This window comes from Lagopus leucura, unplaced genomic scaffold, assembly GCF_019238085.1.
Source record: "Lagopus leucura isolate 7727_CA_CO unplaced genomic scaffold, USGS_WTPT01 Super-Scaffold_100002, whole genome shotgun sequence".
NCBI lineage: Eukaryota > Metazoa > Chordata > Aves > Galliformes > Phasianidae > Lagopus > Lagopus leucura.
Window position 1 is genome coordinate 7146912 of NW_024962263.1, and position 19534 is coordinate 7166445.

The 19534-nt window shown below is 43.6% G+C and overlaps 1 protein-coding gene across 3 annotated transcripts in view; it reads right to left on the bottom strand.

Annotated features, from left to right (window-relative positions):
- Positions 1–4722: 4722 nt before the first annotated feature.
- The window catches only part of PHACTR1 (phosphatase and actin regulator 1), a 143927-nt gene continuing 129115 nt past the window's right edge, over positions 4723–19534 (bottom strand). For all 3 annotated transcript variants that reach the window (XM_042869714.1, XM_042869716.1, XM_042869715.1), the window contains 3 exons: positions 14484–14624; positions 11196–11272; positions 4723–8815 (listed from right to left, as the gene is read on the bottom strand). In XM_042869714.1, coding sequence (XP_042725648.1) covers positions 8800–8815; positions 11196–11272; positions 14484–14624 — 234 coding nt within the window. In that variant the 3' untranslated portion in view covers positions 4723–8799. The remainder of the gene's footprint in view (positions 8816–11195; positions 11273–14483; positions 14625–19534) is intronic.

Sequence of the window (19534 nt, forward strand, 5' to 3'; positions counted from 1 at the left end):
TGGCTTGAATTTCTTGTTGTTTTATGCTTGTTTGGTTTAGTTTTCAGAATAAGTTAGATGCAGAAATGTAATTTATGATGCAAGTAAAAGCAGAGAGTGATTGGCCACACGTGCAGGTTGCTGGAGAACTAATCCTGTAGAAGTGTAAAATTACATTTCCACACCTCATACAGACCACAGAATCATGTAGATTAGAATTAAGTATTCTATGAGATTAAGTATTCAATGTAGATTAAGAATACCTTACTTAGTTATTTGACTCAGAGGTGCTTCTATGCCAAGTACATTTGCTGCTCCTCAAAGAGTGTATTTAGTTTGTACTCAGGGCAGACTTCAGATGCTTTAGACATTTAAATTTGTTTCAAACTAGGTCAGGTTTACCTTCCAGCAGGTTAGCTGGGGAAGTGTGGAGCTCAGCTCAGGTTATAGGAAAGAATCCGGTGAGATGATCTGTGTGAGATTTTGAATGCTGCCCTTAGTGCTCCTGAAATGCCTGAGTCTGCCCCATTCAGAAAAAGCTTGTTTGTGTCTGCTTTGATAGCACTGCTGTGTCTGCATTGTAGTGTAGTGTAATCCATTCAGCTCACTTCAAAAAGGAGCTTGTTTTTCTAGAGTAGGTGTGAAAGCTGAGTAATGTGGTTAAGAAAGAGTGTATATGTTCTGTGAATAACAGCACTTCTTTCTGTACCATTCAGTGCACAAGTTTTTCAAATAAGCAGCGGTGCTGCAGTCAGAGAGTGCTTATTTGAACATTTTTCCCTTAGGATGCACAGCTTACCCAAAGTAAGTTATGTGTGCATTATTCCAGCCTTTACAGTGCAGATTACTAAAAAAAAAACCACTCACACAAAAAACAAAAGCCAAGCACTGATGATGCGGAAGGTGTTCAGCAGTTTCAGTGCTGAAAGGGAATCAATAACTCATATTCTGTGAAGAGAGAAGCCCTGAATCAAGATTAAAAGTGCCACTCAGTGTTACTGCTTTCAGATTAGTCAGAACGTATTCCTCCAATCACCGTTGGACTGAAAGCTGAAAGTTTATTTTTAAACTTTCTGCTTTTAATTTGGAGAATCCTTCTCAATCAGTGAGTAACCCTGGAGCTGCTCTGACAGGCACAGAATTGGCACAGCATCACAGACTGGCTGAGGTTGGACAGGACTGCAGCAGGTCGTGATTTAGCGGAGGGTTGTTACAGTTAGGGTAGGTTGTGGTTGGACTTGTTGATCTTTAAGATCTTTTCCAACCTGAGCAAATCTATGATTCTATGCAAAGAAATAGCAGGATTATTTCTATAACCAGATACATTATTTATTCTGGACTGTGCTGAAGAAAGGAAGCTCTCCAGAGAATGAATAATGGCTCATCTCCATGCTGCTTTCACTGATCTTAGTAGATGTTTGTGTGTATCTTAATCTGCAGCTTTTACTTTGGATTTATGAGGCATATGGTTTATCCACAAAAAAAAAAAACAAAACACCAAACCTTCCTGACTTCTTAAAAGGTTGAAAGTTTGAATGTGGCTTACTAATTTGTTTATAGTAACATCTGCTCAGTTGAATGTAATACTTTAGTTCTGAAGCCTGCTTTCTAAGAGAATGGGAGAAATGTGAGTTGTCACTGCTCCCATCGTAATGAGCAGATTTGAGTTCAAAGCAAGGGTCTTTATAGTCCCAGCTTAGAACAGAGTCTGCCTTTGGCAAGTGGGGAACAGTTTCTCTCACAGGGAGGTGAGGCACTGGCACAGGCTGCCCAGAGAAGCTGTTGGGTGCCCAATTCCTGGATGGTGACCACGTTGGATAAAGGTTAGTCTAGTGGGAGGTGTCCTTGCCCGCTGCAGAGGGCTTGGAACTAAACAGTCTTTAAGGTCCCTTCCAACCAAACCATTCTGTCATTCTATGATATGCTGCTAACATTTGCTCTTTGTCCTTTTGCACTAAAGCACTGCTATAAATGCAGTTTCTAGATGTACGTTTTTAGTGGACAATCCCAATTTGGTCACTTAGCTACTACAGATTATTATTGTTAGTTTCCTTTCAGTTTCACATAGTTGTGCGCCCTACTGAAATCCCTAGCTAAGTAATTCAAGGAAAATGGTTAGCTTTCAAATTTGTTTTCACCCAGTGTCTTTACAGGATTGTGCTGATGAGTCATCTGACAGTCATTTTTCTTCTTTCCTGAGAACTTTGAAACTTATTTTTTTTCTTTATTTATGTTGTTTCTGCTTGACTGACTGAGCATGCAACTGCTTACTGCCCACCTGTTTCTCCATACAGAACTAGCAGCTTAGTTGTATTTTTTTTTCTTTTTCTTTCCCCAGAGACAATAGAAACAACACTGTTTTGGAGAGTGAAAGCCCCTCCCTCTTCTTCCCATGCCAAATATCTTTGTGGACTTTGCTTTGGTCCAGTTCTCCCCTCAAGCAGTGCCTTCCCTCCAGAGAGGTTGAGAGGAATGCCACATCTGTGCTCACCCATGTTGCATGCACCAGTTCTTGTTCAGTTACAGTCCAAATAACTGATGGGAATTCCAGATAAGAAAAGTAATGGCAGATGTCAGAGGATGGTGCTTTAAAAATGATCACAGAATGGTTTGGGTTGGAAGGGACCTGGAAGATCGTCTGGTTCCAACCCCCTGCTATATAGGCAGGGACACCTCCCACTGGACCAGGTTGCTCACAGCCCCATCCAGCCCAGCCTTGAATGCTTCCAGGGAAGAAACATCCACGTTGTGTCTGGGCAACCAGTTCCAGTGTCTCACCACCCTCACAGTAAAGAATTCATTTCTAATATGTACTTGAAATGATGAGTAATTTGAACTCCAGTGAAGGGCTTGAAAACATGAAAAGAAATGGAGGAGAGTGTGGAGTTAAGTGTCTGAGATAATAACTCAGAGGTTGGTGAAGTAACAGTGATACCTCAGGCGTCTGTGGGTAGGAGATCAGCTGGTAAAAACTGGGTTCGTGTTGCATGAGGGATGCTTTCACAATGTAGTTACCTTTACAAGACAGTTACTCAGGCCTGAGTGTCCTAGTGGTTCTTAAGTTTGTTGTTATGGCTGGAAATCCCTGTGCTGAAGAAGAGCCCTACTGCTCTGTGTGCTATCCTGCCTCACCTTGCACTGGACAGGACAAGTTGGTATCCAATAATGGATTTCACAAAAGCCAGTCCAAAACTCTGTATTTTCCGAGCTGAGCAGCGCAGTGGAATGCTCTCTGTTAGGCTTTTGGTACAAGAGAGTATGGGGGAATGGAGTTGCTTCTCTTTCATATGCTAATCGTTAATCCAGGTTATTGCTGGAGACCGCTGGGAAAGGAATCTGCCTGGGTAGGTGTCCTGTCCAGTGCTGTCTACTGCCTCTACTGCAGTAGTCCGCATTAGGAGAGGTGGAAATGCTCCTCACCTGGGGCTGCAAAAACAGCAGATTAACTGTGTGTGTTTGGAGCTAGCTTCTAGCTGCCACCAGGCAGGTTTGATGAATCCACTTGATGAATCTCCTTGATGAAACTTGGACACTCATCAAATAGAAGCAATTATTGTATTTCATGTCACTGTAACAATAGATATCAGAAGAGAGACTGCAAGCTGCACCTTGCTGTTGGGTGTTTCTGTGGGCCTACCATCAGAGGGCACATCTCTCAAAGTGGTTTGAAGCAGCTGATAAAGGTGAGCTGGATCCTGGAGGCTGTGTCTGATGGAGAGAGCTGACTTTTTTTCAACCCTTCTCTCGGTTTCCTGCCTGCAGGTGGCATTAGATAACAATTTGATTGCAGGTAATGAGAGGACTTCACTGAATACACGTCTCTCTTTCCTGAGGCTAGTTTTACAAAAAGCTGAAGTGAAAATGTAAAAACACAGCCCTGGTGTAGGGATCCTTGTGGAAGAGGTTGGCTTCTCACATTCCTTGTACATTGCAGCCCTACCAATGTATATATATATTTAATGCACCGAAATTCCTGTATGCAACTAAAACACGATCTGATCCTGCTTTGGAATCAGTAGGTAGTTGGGGGAAAGGGGTTCTTTAGTCAAAACTGATGATTTAAAAAACAAAAAACAAAAAACACTTACTCATCCACATCTCCCAGGATAGCTACGGACTTGTTGGCTTCTAGAATGGGAAATACACACAAACAACTGGAAGGAGGTGAGTGAAAACATACCTGAATGGAAGCAAACAGAGAAGCCCAGTACCAGCCTTTTGATCGTGGTATGTACCTGTGCCAGCAACACAGATCAGCAGAATTTGGTCAGTTAAAGTAATGCTTCCCAGCTATTGAAACTACTGGGATTTGGGTCGGAGAAATCAGAGGATGGAAAGGCCACATGAATGTAGTGGGGTGGGCAGGTATGGCTGCTTTGCTGAACAGCAATAATGCTTGTACTACTAACAGGCATTTTCCTCTCATCACACTGTGATGTTTTTAGATCTCTATGTGTGTGCCTACTGCAGACTGCCGATTTTGTTCTTTCTTCGTTAGCCTGGTGTTGGTACAGCTTTGGAGCAGAGCTGAATCATTGTCCCTTGTCCACATTCACTGAACTGAGAGGCTCAGCCAGTGCAATTGCAATGGCCCATAGACCTGCCCTGGTAAGGCCAGCCTCTGCCATGCAGGGAGCAGGGGACTGCTGCCTTCAGCTGTGCCAGTCACTGGGACAGTGTAAGAAAGCACACAGATACTTGAACTTTTTTTTTTTTTAAATGATTTTTTTTTAAGAAACTGCATACATCAGGGACAAACAATAATTTAAATAGCATGCAGTTTCAGTATGTACAAAACCTAGGACATAGAGATCCAGCTTAATTTTTTTTCTAGTTATTTACATTGTTTTCATACAGCCATAATCTGTTAAATTACAATACTGGAAGAGCACATGATTGACAGCCACCACACTCACTCCTATACAAAGACAAACTATATACATACACTTGGATATCAACTGGCAAATGCAACTGGTGCAGGAGTAACTGGGACACATGGGAAAGCAGGTAGTGTGCCCGTCACCTCCTCTTTGCTTACAGAAGTTGTTCCAAGCTCAAGCAGGCTGAACACCTGGGAAAAATTATTTGTCCCCTTTTTTCTTTCCTGATTTTTTTTTTTTTATCAGCGTAGTCATTTCCCATGGCTATTCAAAGTGATGGTATTTGCAGGCACGTTAGGGAGCCCCTGTCCACATATAACTACGGGTTTTCCATCTTGCCCTTTTTTGTGTGAATGCAAGCGTTAATGTAACTAGGCAGGCTGGAAGTGCTCCCACTCTTGGTCTGCAGTGTTTCCACTGTACAGATGGCACAGTAGAAATAGTGGATGGTGAGTTTGGTGGCCAGTTGCAGTGGTGATGAAGTGCTGTGGTTTTACATGTAAACCTTAGGCTGAAATGTATCTGTGGAATGGGCTTACTACCAAGCTTCAGCTGACATAAAATTGTTAATAAAAATCTATTATATTATTTTTTTCCTTCTTCCTCTTTCAGTAACGTCTAGAGTGTGCACCTGGAACTGTCCAGACCAATTGTCTGAGCCTTATCCCAGGGAGCATCAAGCCTAAAACTATTTCAGCATGCAAGTACTTAACCAATGGTGCCTAGGGTGGAGAAAGGCCACAACACCGACCTTCCCCTTGATCCTGAGTCCTTTGCCAGGTCCCTGTCGTCCAGCCCTGGCAAGAGTGTGGGTGGGAACTCAATGCCAATGTTGTGCTTCCTTGCCATTGCTTTTTTCCAAATCATAGAACTTTCATCTAGAAGTTCTGCAGTTGCTGTTTCAATTCTTTCTTCCTTCCTGCTCATTTTCCAGCTCATCTTTCAACAGGCTCTAGGATAGGTCTTGTTACTTGTATATTTTAAGTGTGAATAACCCACAATTCAGCAGATAATAAAAAAAAACTTGACTCTCGTATATTATTACATCCATTATCAGCCCTGGAATACCAGTTTTTGTTCTGTGTTGACTTTTTCCATTCTCTAAATGTGATGTAGTTTATTGCTACTGCTAATCTCTTCCTAATATGAATGAGAATGACTGGTGGTAACTGAGTCTTCAGCAGGAATGCTGTCTTTACATAATCCAGCCTACGTGCAACTTCCCAAGAATGACAGAGTTGGGTCTGCCCGTTGAGGACATGCTGTGATATTCAGGCACTGACAAGTTCTTGAAGAATGCCTTGTCATAGGATAACTTTGCAAAATACCCCAAACTGCTGGAGCTACAGCCAGGTGAGGTGCCAGTTCTGCAGTGCTTACTGATGTCTTAACACTTCATATTGCCGTTTCTTCCTCTTCTTTCTCCTTTTCAGTAACAGGCTATACTTATGAGCTGGGGGAAATCCAGCAGTTCTTCCACTGTTTCCTTGTGTCTGCTTGGACTGTTAGAAGTGAATATAATTAAAAAATAAAATAAAAGCATTGCCCTGGGGACAACATGAATCCTGAGGCAGCCAGAGGTCAGCAGGAACTTGCCTTGGGCCCATTGGCCAAAGGCCTGGTGGCTGGTGACTGAGCAGCATTTATTGGCACCTGGCTATTATGCCCCTCAACCACTGCTGTAGGGCTTGTTTAGGCTACCAGCTGGCAGAGATGGGTGCTGTCAGGGTCAGTAGCAGTATGAGATGTTGCCCACAGACTACCCATTCCCCTGTAGACGTTAGCACTGACAACAGCCTGCTACTTCTACCTCTTTTCTCTTCATTTTAATAATCAAATAAAAAAAATAAAATAAAAATCTCCTTTCCCTCCCACTAGCCTATTCCATCCTGCAATCTCTGTCACTGCTCTCCTTCCCATTCATACCGAACCTCTAGGCTCATGAAGCAATGGTCCTATAGGCACCATAGGCAGAGAAGAGGAGGGCTGGTGGCTCCTCAGCCATTCTGCAGAGCCCCTTCCTGCTGCTGCGTGGTTAAAAGCCTAGAGGCTTTTTTTCCCCTTTCTTAAAGCCTGTGATGCAGTCTTGTTACATATATGTGTGAATAAATTCAACCACCATGATCCCCAGCTTTTCAAGAACATAACTGCAAAGCAGTGCTTGTCTGGCTATCAGTGCTCTCAGATGCTGCCTCTTGTCTCCAGTGGAGCACATCTGTGAGATACTGAGTACCACTAAGTGCAAATGGAGCCTGAGCGTTGTTTGGGCAGGCTGAGTGCATTTCCATGGGCTGTATGCAGGTTCTTTTGCACCAGAGGAATGAAACTGAGGCCTGAGATGAGGCAGGAGGGCTGGGCATTATGCACTATTGACCAGAAAATGCTCATGCAAGAGAGAGGCCTCTTGGCCCACGATCAGTGAAGGGCAAGGTTAGCATGGAGGCAGAGTGGGAGCACACAGGGATAGATAGATACTGGAAGACAGAAAGGGAAAAAGAAAAAAATAACAGAAATAACAGTGCTTTAGTTAAACTCTGGCCTCTCTGTTCAAATCTTCTAAGTATAATAGCTATTATGGAAATAAAAAGGTGTCCTGAAGTAATAATCTGGAACTTACAGTAATGTTGCTATTGTGCTTTGGATCACTGACCCAAAACAGTGTAATAGCTTCTTGTGAGAGCTAGAAAGGACTCATAGGCAACGTTTGCCCATGCTTACTGGCATTGCACTAGTTAAGGACTTGAATCTAAAAGGTGTTGGCCTACATCCAGAAAAGCACTTAAATGTGTTCAGCTTCAATGAAGCCTGTGAGACCTGGTTTGGATTTCAGTGAGACTGTCTGCATGCTTGTTTAGCATTAAGCACACACTCAAGTAGGCAGGTAAGCCAGGCCCAGAGCATCCAGCTCTCTGTGCCCTACTGGGTCAGTTCATATGTTAAACCTCTACGGTAAAAACAAAAATACAACAACAGGCCCCTGGATTTCTGTCCTTAAGCTTCAGCTGCACGTACCAGTGAGGAGTCCCACCATCCATACCAATGCAACAGCCTTCCTTTGTTAGGCTAGTTGACACACCGTCATGCTTTTCTCAGTACACATTTAGGATCAGTTCTTTATACCTGGTATAGGGAGGATAACTGTCCCCCATCAGCCCCCAGTTTTCCCATGGTGTGCCCTCTGCAGCAGAGGAGGCAATCCCAGCCCTTCTTGCTGCTGGAGGTGCGTTGGCCCTCACACAATCATGAGGCTTGAGCATAAAAACAAGCTACAGCCTGAAAGAATACCATGCAGTGACCACATAGGGAGTCCTTTTTTCTTCTTGGGAGCCAACTGTTGCCATATGCTTTTCCAGGGTAGGCAAGCAAGCAGCTTCAAGTCAGATGATGGTTGCAGATGAAACGGCCCACAGAGTAGTTTTGCTTCTTCTTTGTCCTCATAAGGTGCTTGCAGACTGAAAGGAGCGTTTGGTATAAGGAAGTGCTTTAGTGCCATAGGTGCAGGTCTACTGGAGACTTCACCCAGGCCCGTGGTTCCCTGGATACCATCTCAGGGCTCTCTCAGGTTGACGACAGAGGCTTGCCAGGGTGAAGGGTACCTGAAGGTGAACTAATGGATGCCCCACCAGCCGGGCTTGAACATGTATGGCAAATCCACATGCCAGGAAAGTCTTACACATAAATGCTGCGTCTTGGCACGATTCCCACCAGGGGTATTTTCTGTAATTGAAGCTTGAGCCAACAGGTCTGATGATGCTGCAGTACCCATCACATGTACATACAATTTTATATTTTTAAATATTCATCTACTTTTTTTTTTTTGTAGAAAGGCAGTTCGTAAGATTTACATTGTACATAACAGGGAAGTGAATAATACCAGCACTTATGGTTCCTTTTTCTTATGTTTTGAAGACAGCATAGTAGTTCAGGTAGAATTTAACTGCTATGGTCTGTGAAACCTAAAATGCAAGGGAGGGAAAAAGAAAGAGAGAAGTAGTAAGATAATATTTTCACATATATGGTACAAATTAAAAGGAAAAAAAAAGATCTAATTGCTACAAAATTATGCAGCTGGATTCCTGCAGTACTGACATTACCATGTTGGCACTGCAGAATTAGAACAGAGATGGAAACTTCCTTGGTTCTCACCAGACTTGCAGCTCACAGGCATTAGCAGTTAGCACTCAGATCTATCAGAAGCTTCTCTGTGTTTCAGGTAGGTCTGAAGAGAGGAACAGGGCTGAAAAGGCCACCATTTCTGCAAGAGCTCATCAGCAGGAGGCTTGTTTCATCAGCTGTGCAAATGCATTTTTTTAGGGTTTGACTTTTTGAATGTGAGATTTTTTTGAACTAATTAATCTGTCCCACTAGGAAAGCAGCAGTGACACTCTCAGCCCAGCTTATGCCACTGCTTAATGACATGAATAGGTCATTACCTTGCTAATGATTTTATAATGGCGATTTATCTAAGTTTATTTAAGGGAATTACTCTCCTTTGTTTCAGCCTGCTCCCTTCAAGTGCGTATTTCCTGAGGCCATTTGCCAAACCAGCAAGTCCTGCTGAACTTCAAACACTTGTGCCAATTTCTATTGGAGCTGTGAGTTTGCCTGACCCAGGCCTGAATGGGTCAAAGCCATGTGGTAGCTGTCAAACATAAATGAGCATAACTCCAAGGGTAACCACTCACCCTAGCAATGGAAAAGAAGCAAAATACTGCTCTGAAACCTGTAAAAGGTAAGCAGGTAAAGAGGCCTCCTGGAAAAACTAAACTAGCCTGTAGTTTTGTGGGATGCTAAAATGCCTCAAGGAAGTCACTGGAGCTCAACTGCTTGTAGCAACATCTGCTCTTAAACAGCCTCATCCCTTGTAAGTTAGATGTGCTCAGTGAGCCAGGTGTTCCTGAAAGCCTCAGTCACTGGAGCTGACAGATCTGGCCAGCTCTCATGGCTCAAAGGCAGCTGCTTGCTTGTCTTTAGCAGCACTTCATCATTACAAACCCCAGTGCATCATCGCAGCACATGACAGGAAGTGCAAGGTTGTTGTTACAGCAAGGGATACATGCATTATAAATGTGGTGAATTTTAATAAAGAATTTATACATTAAAAAAATCCCCTAGGGCAAAAAATATTTTTCCTTAAGTGTATCATCAAAGAATAGTAGGATGTTATAGTCACAAAATAAACAAGAGAGTTCGGCAAAGCAGACTATGATAACAAAAGAGAATAAAGAGAAGGCTTACCCCTATCCTGGGCTCACCCACAAAACTCCAGCAGAGCAGATCTCCAGCAGAGATCCTTCCCCACTGGCAGCCAGCTCTTAAATAGGTCTAGGAGGGGTGCAGCCAGGCTGCCCCCCTTCCAGCAGCACAGCTGAATTGCCTTCACTTGTGCTCCTGTGGCTGACTCAGTGCTCGCCTCAGGTGGTCAATCAGAGGTTCAGGCTGTGATTCAGCAGTTCCCATACACTTAAGCTTTTCTGTATTTTTCTTCAAAACCTTAACTGCAACTGTTATGACCACCACCCATCTGATGAATACATCAGTGTGCTATCAGCTCTGTCTGGGCTGAAACCAGGACACAGGGAGGGCACAGTGCAGTGCTGACTCCAGTGATGGCAAATAATTGTGTGCATTCAGATACATTGGCTTAGCCATGGTCCTGTGAACAGCAAAAAATACTCAGCTGTGTTTTCTGTTTTGATAAAGGAACTTGAGAATAAGCTTCAAGATTAAAAAAAATAACGTCAGGTTTTTTTCATATATTTGCAGCTCCCTTTTCAGTCAACATTAGAACTGCAGATTTTCAAATGGAATGTATAGAGTTGTAATCACACATTCAGCTCAAATGAAAATCTGATCATGTCTCTTCACCAGACTTCTACAAACCCTCTCTTACTGGAGAAATAGCCCTCGCTTCACAACCAGACCTTATTCATGTCATTGCTTTTTGGCACTATGTACAGTTCTGAGTAAATATTCCCCTTCTGCATGGCCAATGCAAGATGCAGATGACAGTACTGAGAATTTGCACTCATTCATCCCTTTCTATGTACTTACTCAGTGAGAGTTCCCTGTCCTTCTCTTCAATGCTATTTACCCTTGATAGCAGCAGAACTGACACCAGAGCACGATGATTTCAAACAAAAGGTTACACAGTGAATGGTGTGTGCCTGCATACAGCCGTGTAATAGGGCAGCACACGTTCATTAGTGTGTTTCTTTGACAGCCTGTAATTCTAAGTGGGGTCGTGAGTTCACAGGGTGCTTGAGAAATGGTTGCTGTTTCCTATTTTGTGGAAAACAACAGTATTCATTGCTGTCCTTAAAATAATGAACTTACCTTGTTAGATGCCTACTTAATTCATGAACTTCCATTTCAGAGCTTTTAAATTCATTAAGCTCTTTACGAATGGCTGCCTGCAAAGGACAAATAAACTCATAAATGTATAAATGACAGAAATCAAAATAAGTTCACTTTGTTCTCAAAACAATATATTAGAAGTGAAATAAATAACATTATTAGAGAGAAAAAACAACAACACGTGAAAAGGAAAAGAGATAAATGTTCTAAATTGCATAAAGGGAAGAAATAAATGCTTCAGTGGGATGGATCAATTTGAAAATGCAGACAGTGCTGATACAAAAGCCAATTTCGGTTTATTATGTAAACACTTTCATACACAAAATCCAAATTACCATAAGTATGAGACAAAAATCATGCACCAGAGCTTCTGAAACCCTGTGCTCTGTTTCAGAGCTGGACCATGAGTAAACTTAGCGTTGGTAGATCTCACCAGAATTACATCTGAAACGTCTCTCCCCTTTATGCAGTCCTAAATTCCCTCTGGTGAAGCCACCTAATCTGGGGCTAAGCTTACTCAAGAGGGAAAGGGGCTGGCCTGGCTCCCTGCTCTTCTCTCTGCCCCAGGCCATGCCCCTTTGCTCCCATCCTCTGTTCTGACTCAATTGTTCCACATGCCAAAACCGTCCAAATTCACCCTAAGTGAGTGGTTGGGTCAACTTCAGTAGGAAAACCTGTTACCTTCAGCTTCTGTGGTTTGTCCACATGGGAAAAGAAAATGATGAGAAGGGGAATACTGAAGAAGAAGAAGAAAGGTTGACTTTGAGTGACTCAGCTTCTTTGTGGAAATGGCTCTCAGCTAAAATGGCCCTCGCCCCATGCTGCAGGCTTCTGACAGTGCTGTGATATTTGTAGCACACAAGTGGGCCTCCCCATGAGCATACGGAACAGAAATGCCAGGTGCCAGTGTGGCCAAGTGGTCCCATGAGCCCGAGGTGTGTGCCACTGCTGGGAACCTCAGTGGCTGGAAATGGCCACTCCAATTATGGGTACTTGTGGCTGTCGAGAACGTTTTCTTGACTGAGTCTAAACCAGGATAAAGAGCTCAAGCCCACATCAGGGCTTCCACAGCAACCACTGATCTGGTCACCAATGACCTGTGCCTGGACAAGGCCTACATGACAGATCTTGTGAGTGTGCTCTACAGAACGAGCCTCTCGTGTTCTTCTTACACTGCTCTGCCTCTGTCTGTCAGAGCAGAGAGATGATTATGCACCAACTCAAGGGTCTACCTTCAGCAGACCATTTGCTGCTCAAGTGACTGTGAAGGAGGTCAAATGGCCTGCTACCTCCCATTGGGTTTGAAATCTATCACCTCCTGCATCTCTCAGCTGCTGGGGAGATGCAGAAGTGCCCTTCTTCCTCCAACAGTCAGATTTGGGAAAGATGAAGCCACGCTGAACAGAGTTCCCCATGTCCAGAACACAGAGAAAGATTTACTGAGAAACAGAAAAGCCCATTACTAAACTCTACTTTTGCAATAAATTTAGTCTGTGTTGACCAATGAAGGCAGTTATTGAATCAGAACTTTTAGAAGAAAATAATCTGTTATAGGATACTGTAGCTCGTCAGGTTCTGTGGCATTGGGTTCCAATTTGACTTTTTCTTTTTTTTTTTTTCTCAACAGAAGGTAGTGATAGGGAAAAGAAGGTGATCTGAATGGCAGGAATTAGAACACTTCCCAGATGACCCAAACATGAATAATATGCCAGAAGGGGCATTGATACTGGGAGGACAATTATTTTTTCTCTCCCGCTTTGCTGAAAAAAAAGGTTTGTTTAGAGAAAAACGAGTCTTCTGATTTGTGTACTGACTCGCACATGTGTTATAAAGAAGGAAAAGTGACCTCAAAGTACTTCTCTTTCATACTGAACTCTTTAACAGGCTACGTTTCACAGAGATATTTGATAATTGTTCTTTCCACAGACACGGGGTGAGAAAAGACCTCTCTGGTCACTTCATCTTCTCTTCCTTGATGAGGTATTTCCACACCTTCCATTCAGTGCAGAGGTCTCTCAAAGACAGAAGAACTGATTAGAAATTTATTCCTTCCCTCACTTATTGGGAGAATGTAACTCCCAATAGATAGATAGGACAAGACTTCAGTCAACTGATTTAGCCAATATGGTGATGTAAAATGGGAAAAGCAAATTTAATGCCTATATTATGGTCTGGGGACCGTCCAGAAAAAGATTTTTTTTGATCAGATCAGTTTATACTACATGAAAGTTACTGAAAGCTAAGCTGAAAAGGGCCTCTACTGAGGAGAAAAGTAGTGGTTATAAAACTTCACAATTAAACAAATTAACTAAGTAAAACTGTCTGTCCTTTCCTCTATGAAGCAAACCAAGAGCACCACAGGTGATTGTCACAGCCAGAATTCCAGCTCCTTTAAACACTGGATATCATGGTGTGGCCTCCATCACTGCATCAGGCCGTCAGCAAAGACATATGCAGGGCTTAAATCCAGGTACCTGAATGTCTTCAAAATTACAAGGGCATCACAGAGTGAATTCAAGGCACAGCAGCCACCTACCAGGCTCAGAGCCCTCTCTTCTTACAACTGCCATAAAGCATTTAAATTCTTCTTCACCATAAGACCCTCAGGATGTGACTTTGACCATTTGACAGCGATTTAACCTCTCTGCCACCAGTGCTGACACCAGAGACGCTGCTTCATGGAGCCAGAACTGGATTTCAGAGGACAGTGCACCTATTACCAAATATACAGCTGTTTTTCATCTGCAGGGCTCATGAAGCCTCTGCTCAGTGGTTACATTACTGTGTGGGAGGGAGCAGGTATCCTGAAGAAACACACCTGTCTCAACCCCTACAGAAAAGTAACCTGGCCTTGGTGGGATGGAGGTGCTTTTGCCAATTTGACCTGCTGGCATTCTTACAGCCAGGCCTGCTCAGTTCTGGCAGGTGCTGCTCTGTTAGGTCTGTCTTGTGGTGAAATGCTTGTGGGCATTCTCAGCTGGCAGAATTGTGCAGCAAGCCCCAAATCAATGAACAAATAACACAGGGCTACCATCAAGGCTTCTCTTCCAAGGGTCTTACTCTTTTTAAATGATGTAATGCTGCTGTGTTTCCACACACACAGGAGCCTTCTTGCCAAAGGTGTATAACTCAAACCAACAAACCTGGTGAACTGGGAAGAGAGCTCTGATGTTTCCTCCCTGGTGGCTGTGGGACCTGAGGGGTGCTGCTGACCATGACATGCTCTAGCTGTTCAGGTCATGGCTCTCCCCAGGTCACTCCACTTACTTTGTCGGCAGCCGTGAGTCGCGTCCAGGGTTTGTCTGCCCTCCTGTCATAGTCCTGTGCGTCGGCCACCTCCACGTAGTCGCTGAAGCGGATGAGGATCTTCCTCTCACGCAGCTCCTCTACTGTGGGCCTCTGACTCAGCTGCATGGTTGAAGAAGCGGTGGAAAAAGACATCAGAACTTCACTTCTTCCCTGCAGAGTGCTGCCTGGGGATCAGTTTTACTACAGCCACCATTGTGATAATAAGAGAATTCAAACATCACCAGGACTGTTGTTTTTACTGGGCTTTCACAGACCTGCTACCTGGGAGACAGATACCTTGTTGCTTGCTACAGCACCTTGTTTGTTATGCCACCTTGCTGCTGGAGCAGAACACTGTTGTTTGGGAAGCAGCCATGGAAGAAGCCCCTGATCCCTGGCAGAAATTGGATGCAACACAACAAAGACAGGTGGCACAGTGATGCCTCATGAGGAGATGAAGACCTTATAACCTCACACTCTCCCACATGATCCCTTGTCTTGTGCTGCTGTGGATGCTTTAGTGCTGCCAGGGAACGGCTATGCACAGGAACAGGGTGGATCCTGCCTTGAGTTAGTTGCAAAAGGTGACAAACAACTTTCCTTACCATCCTGACATTCTGCAGTCCTGCCCTTATCCTCCAGACATGGTGGGCAAGATGATGACTATTGCTTGCTGAATGTTTCACTGAGTGCTGCAGCTCAATTTTATGCCACAGCATATTTGACTTCAACAGCTTACACTGCATACTACAAGCTAAATAACAAATTGCAAGGGTGGACTGTATCATGTCAAGAAAGCCTCTTCACTGTTCCAAAGCCACTTCTTTCAAACTTCTCAGCAGAGAGAGCAGCCAGTCAATCTCTGGTATTCCATGTATGGAATGGCCGCTTACATGGGCAAGGACAGGTATCTGCATTTTGGGATCAGTTCTCCTTGGATGCTCAGCTTGCTGGTTAATCTCAAGTGGAATTATATGACTGTTTCTGAAGAAGCCACAACAGGTGTGTGCATGTGGATGTGCATTAGCTGCTAATCCTCCATTAGTGAAACATCTGTAACAACGATATTATCAGGAAAAATAACCATAAACTGCTAACATTTAGCTAGACAGTATCTCATGCTATTACCACTCACTAAAAATAAGTGGGCTTTGCAATACCTCACTCTTGTGACCAGTGAAAAGTTAAGTACTTCATAAAATGCTTGAGACTCTTTTCTGCAAAGGAGTTCAGGCTCCTGGATCCTGACGTGCAGTTCCACCTACCTCCCAAATTAAGCATCTCAGTACCTTTCACTTCACCTCCCAGGGAGAATTAGCATTCAAACCAGAGAGGATGCTGAGAGGAGAATGAAAAATCTGCGAGATCACAGGAAAGAAGCCCCACCTCCTTAGAGCAACAAATTGCTGGGGTAGGACTGCACCCCATCCCATCCCACCTCTGCACTTAAATCCCTGTGTGACTCTCCTTGGATCATCCCTGGAGGATGCTTGCTTTTCTCTTCTCTTTTATAAGAAAGCGGTGCTACTGGAGGTGACAGTGGTGCTGCTCTACTGATGCAGACAGTCCTCACCACTCACAAAGTGGGTTCAGACATCACCTGTAGAAAGGCTGCAAAGCTGAACTGACACCCCAGTGAGCTGCTTCAGGACAACAGGAACCCTGTTCTACTCGTCCTGGCTGCAGCTGAGACATTATTGCCCAGAGAAGAGAAAGAAATCACAGAAAGAGGTGTAACCAACCACACACCTCTACTGCCATGTCGTGCCTTTGCCTAGGGCAGCATCCATCAAGTTGTAGCTTGGTTCATGTATTGTCTCTCAAGTCATAAGCCTCAGAGAGGCTTCTCTCTGATCCACAGCTCATCTGGAATGTGATTCCAAATCACTAGTTTTTCTAGCAGTCCTGCTACTGGGAGCTGGCAGCTTTGTTAGCACTGATGCACTGCTAACAAAACAACACAGCAGAATTTTTCTTTCAGTTTCTTTTTTTTTTAATCTATGCCCGGACAGTGGGGATAGAGAAGATCTTTATACTGAAATAATGATGCGACTACAGCCAAATATTGCAAAGATAAGAGTGTGAGACTCCATCTTTACTTCTATCATCTTTTTTTTTTTACCCAGCAGCTTGAATAAAGGGTGAATCCCCAATATTATCTGTACCATTTTCAGCTTTTAACATTTCAGGACACAGCACAGCTGATACTTGGACTATTCTTTCAAATAAAATGTTTTATGACATGGAGTATGGTGACATCAGCAAAAAATGAAATCTATCAGCTTAACTCTGTGTTTCTGAATGGCACCAAGTGAAAAAGGAATTCCTATAAACCTTGCAAGCTGGAAGAAGCCTTCCAGAAAACAACTGGCTCTATTTCGCAGCTTCTGTCAACTGTTACCAGCTGACTTTCGTGTTTGTATCCATCTTAGAGATGAACAAGTTCTACAGAGGAGAGGGCAGATGACTGCTGATCCACTGCACCATGCTGTGCCAACCTGATGCCTGGCTGGTGTCAAGAATGCTACAGCATCACAAGCCCATTGTGAAACTTTGGTGTTAATGTGCTTTTTTCATTCTTAGGTGGCACCTAAATGTAACACAGACTAAAAGCTGGTTCTCTTCCTCTAAAACTGCATATTGTTTTTAGATACCCTGACTTTGCTTTGGAAACATACAGTCACTGCAACACCACTGCAATGACAGGTATTGTACATCCCACTACAGTGGTGGTTTGTGTCCCCATCCCTGCCGAGCAGCTGGGGCAAGTGAAGTTGAAAGACCAGCTCAGGGTGACCCAGGACCCCATGGCAGAGCTCTGAGCTGCCATGAGATGCACTGTTCCTGTGCCAGTGCTCTGGCTGAAATACTGTCCTTATATCCAACAGCTAATGTACAGCCATAAATCTACATATATTTGCATACATAAGCACACATACACAAATATTCAATATATTAAGCCAAAGCACAGATCCAATCATAATAAATGGGGAGAAAAGGACAATTATTTTAAGACAGCAATAAAAGCTTCATTATTTGTACTGTTAACAAACTGCCCTGCCTCTTTCTCATACCATTACAGAGGCTTCTTGTGAACTGCTAAGCTCTTTCCATACGTCTGCATTATGCAGAGCACCCTTAAATCTTAAGGGCAGCAGCAGCTGGCAGACAGCTTTGCAGAACACTCTGTAAGTGTCCATTCAGTGTCAGTTTGTGACAAGGGCACAGCTCACCTGAGATCTCACCTTGGCATTTATTTTAATGACCTGTGAGTTACGGTCTCTTGGATCAAAATTACTTCGTGCTACACAATCCTTCATGGACCACATCTGAAATGAGCTCTGCTTCTTCTAGCAGATAGGAAGAACCAAGAGTGTTTGAAAGTTACAGGAAAAGGACACATTCAAGGACATGATGCAATTGCTTACAGCAAGAAGTGCTGTTCCAAGCAGGGGAAAAGGGGTCTCTCTCTGTGCTCACCCTGTGGCTCCCTATAAGTTCAGTCAGACCTTAAGGACACTGGGACATCTGGGAACTTTTCAGGGGCACCAGAGGGAGGTATTTAAGGCAGACGTTTTCTTAAAAAGATGGCATGAGGATTGGCATTTTTTACAAGTATGACAAAGAGTGTTTTTTTTTTCCTTACCACTGCTAAAATTAGCAGGATGTCCATGTGTGTCTTGTCTGGGTGTACCACCTCGGCATATACATTCCTGTTCATCCATTTGTGAACATTTGTGAGTTGTGGGAGAATGCCAATTCAGTGGCAAGTCACCACGTTATTTTAGTGTGAATGTGAACAGAAACTGTTGTCATGGGAGGCCAAGTGTTCCTCTGGATGTTTTGTATCACAAGAGATAAATATGGGCACATTACAAGTTTTGATATTCAGCTAGTTTTCCAGGGAAGTTTTAACTCAAACCCCTTTGTTCTCAGCATGGGATATGAAGCAAACTAAAGCACTGTCACCAAGTAAAGTTAAGTTCAGGAAAAGCCAATCTTGTCAGTCTGATCTTGGGATTTAGCCAAATGTGAAATGCTGACTTTGCTCTACTTCAGACACAACAAAGCTTGTTACCCTGTCTCTTCACTGCTTGCTTTGTTACCTCATTAAAATGTTACAATCGTTATTTATGGAAGAAACCAAAGTGAAAAATGACAGACTCTAACTAGCAGTGCTAACAACCTCCTCACCTCTTTGCTCCTCACCTCTTGCGCTAAGACATAGGAGCAGGAGGTGACTTAAATGCCCCAAAGCTCTTTTCCCTCTTTGACTATAAATGCTGTTTATCCAAATTAGCAGCTAACCTTTACTGCTTTCTGACCTTTTTTCCCCCTTCCTTTCACCTCCCTCTGCTTTGCCACACAACTCATTATTTCAAACATCCTGTCCTGATGCAGGTGAGGGGAGGTCCATTATAGAAAATACTTATCAGCAAGACACTTCCTGGAGAGGCTCCAGCTTGCTCTCCCATGAATAGAGGCTTTAAGCTGTACTGGAGGAGGAATTTAACAGGAACAAAGACTTCAGACTATTGCATGGATTTTAAGAAACAGCCACATCTCTTCACTTTGGTTGTTTCTACTGCTACAAGAATTTTAGTCTTGTAGCCAGTGAAAGACTACTGACAGTGGGGGGACAGGAAGCAGTGAACAGCTCTGGGGAACAGGGAGAATTTGAGAGAAGGCAGGAAAAGCAGAGCTTTGCCTCCTCTTTACAAGTAAATCTGTAATATCTTCCATTCATTCAGCCTACAACTCTATCTCTGCAGAAAACCTCAGGGGGAGTTCAGGCTCATGTTAATTGCCTTGGTGCTACACAACAGCGAGGAGAGGATAAATTCTTAGTTGTAGTTTCTGGAGGCCCAGATCTCCTCGTGAAAGGAAAGTGGATCCAACACTTCTCCCAGAGGATCTCTGCACATTCACAGTTCTGGAATGGGCTTGGTAGATGTCTGCAATCAGAACTCAGAAAAATCCCCGCTATTCATGTTCCTCAATTCAAACAGTAGAAGTCCAGGTGACCAAAG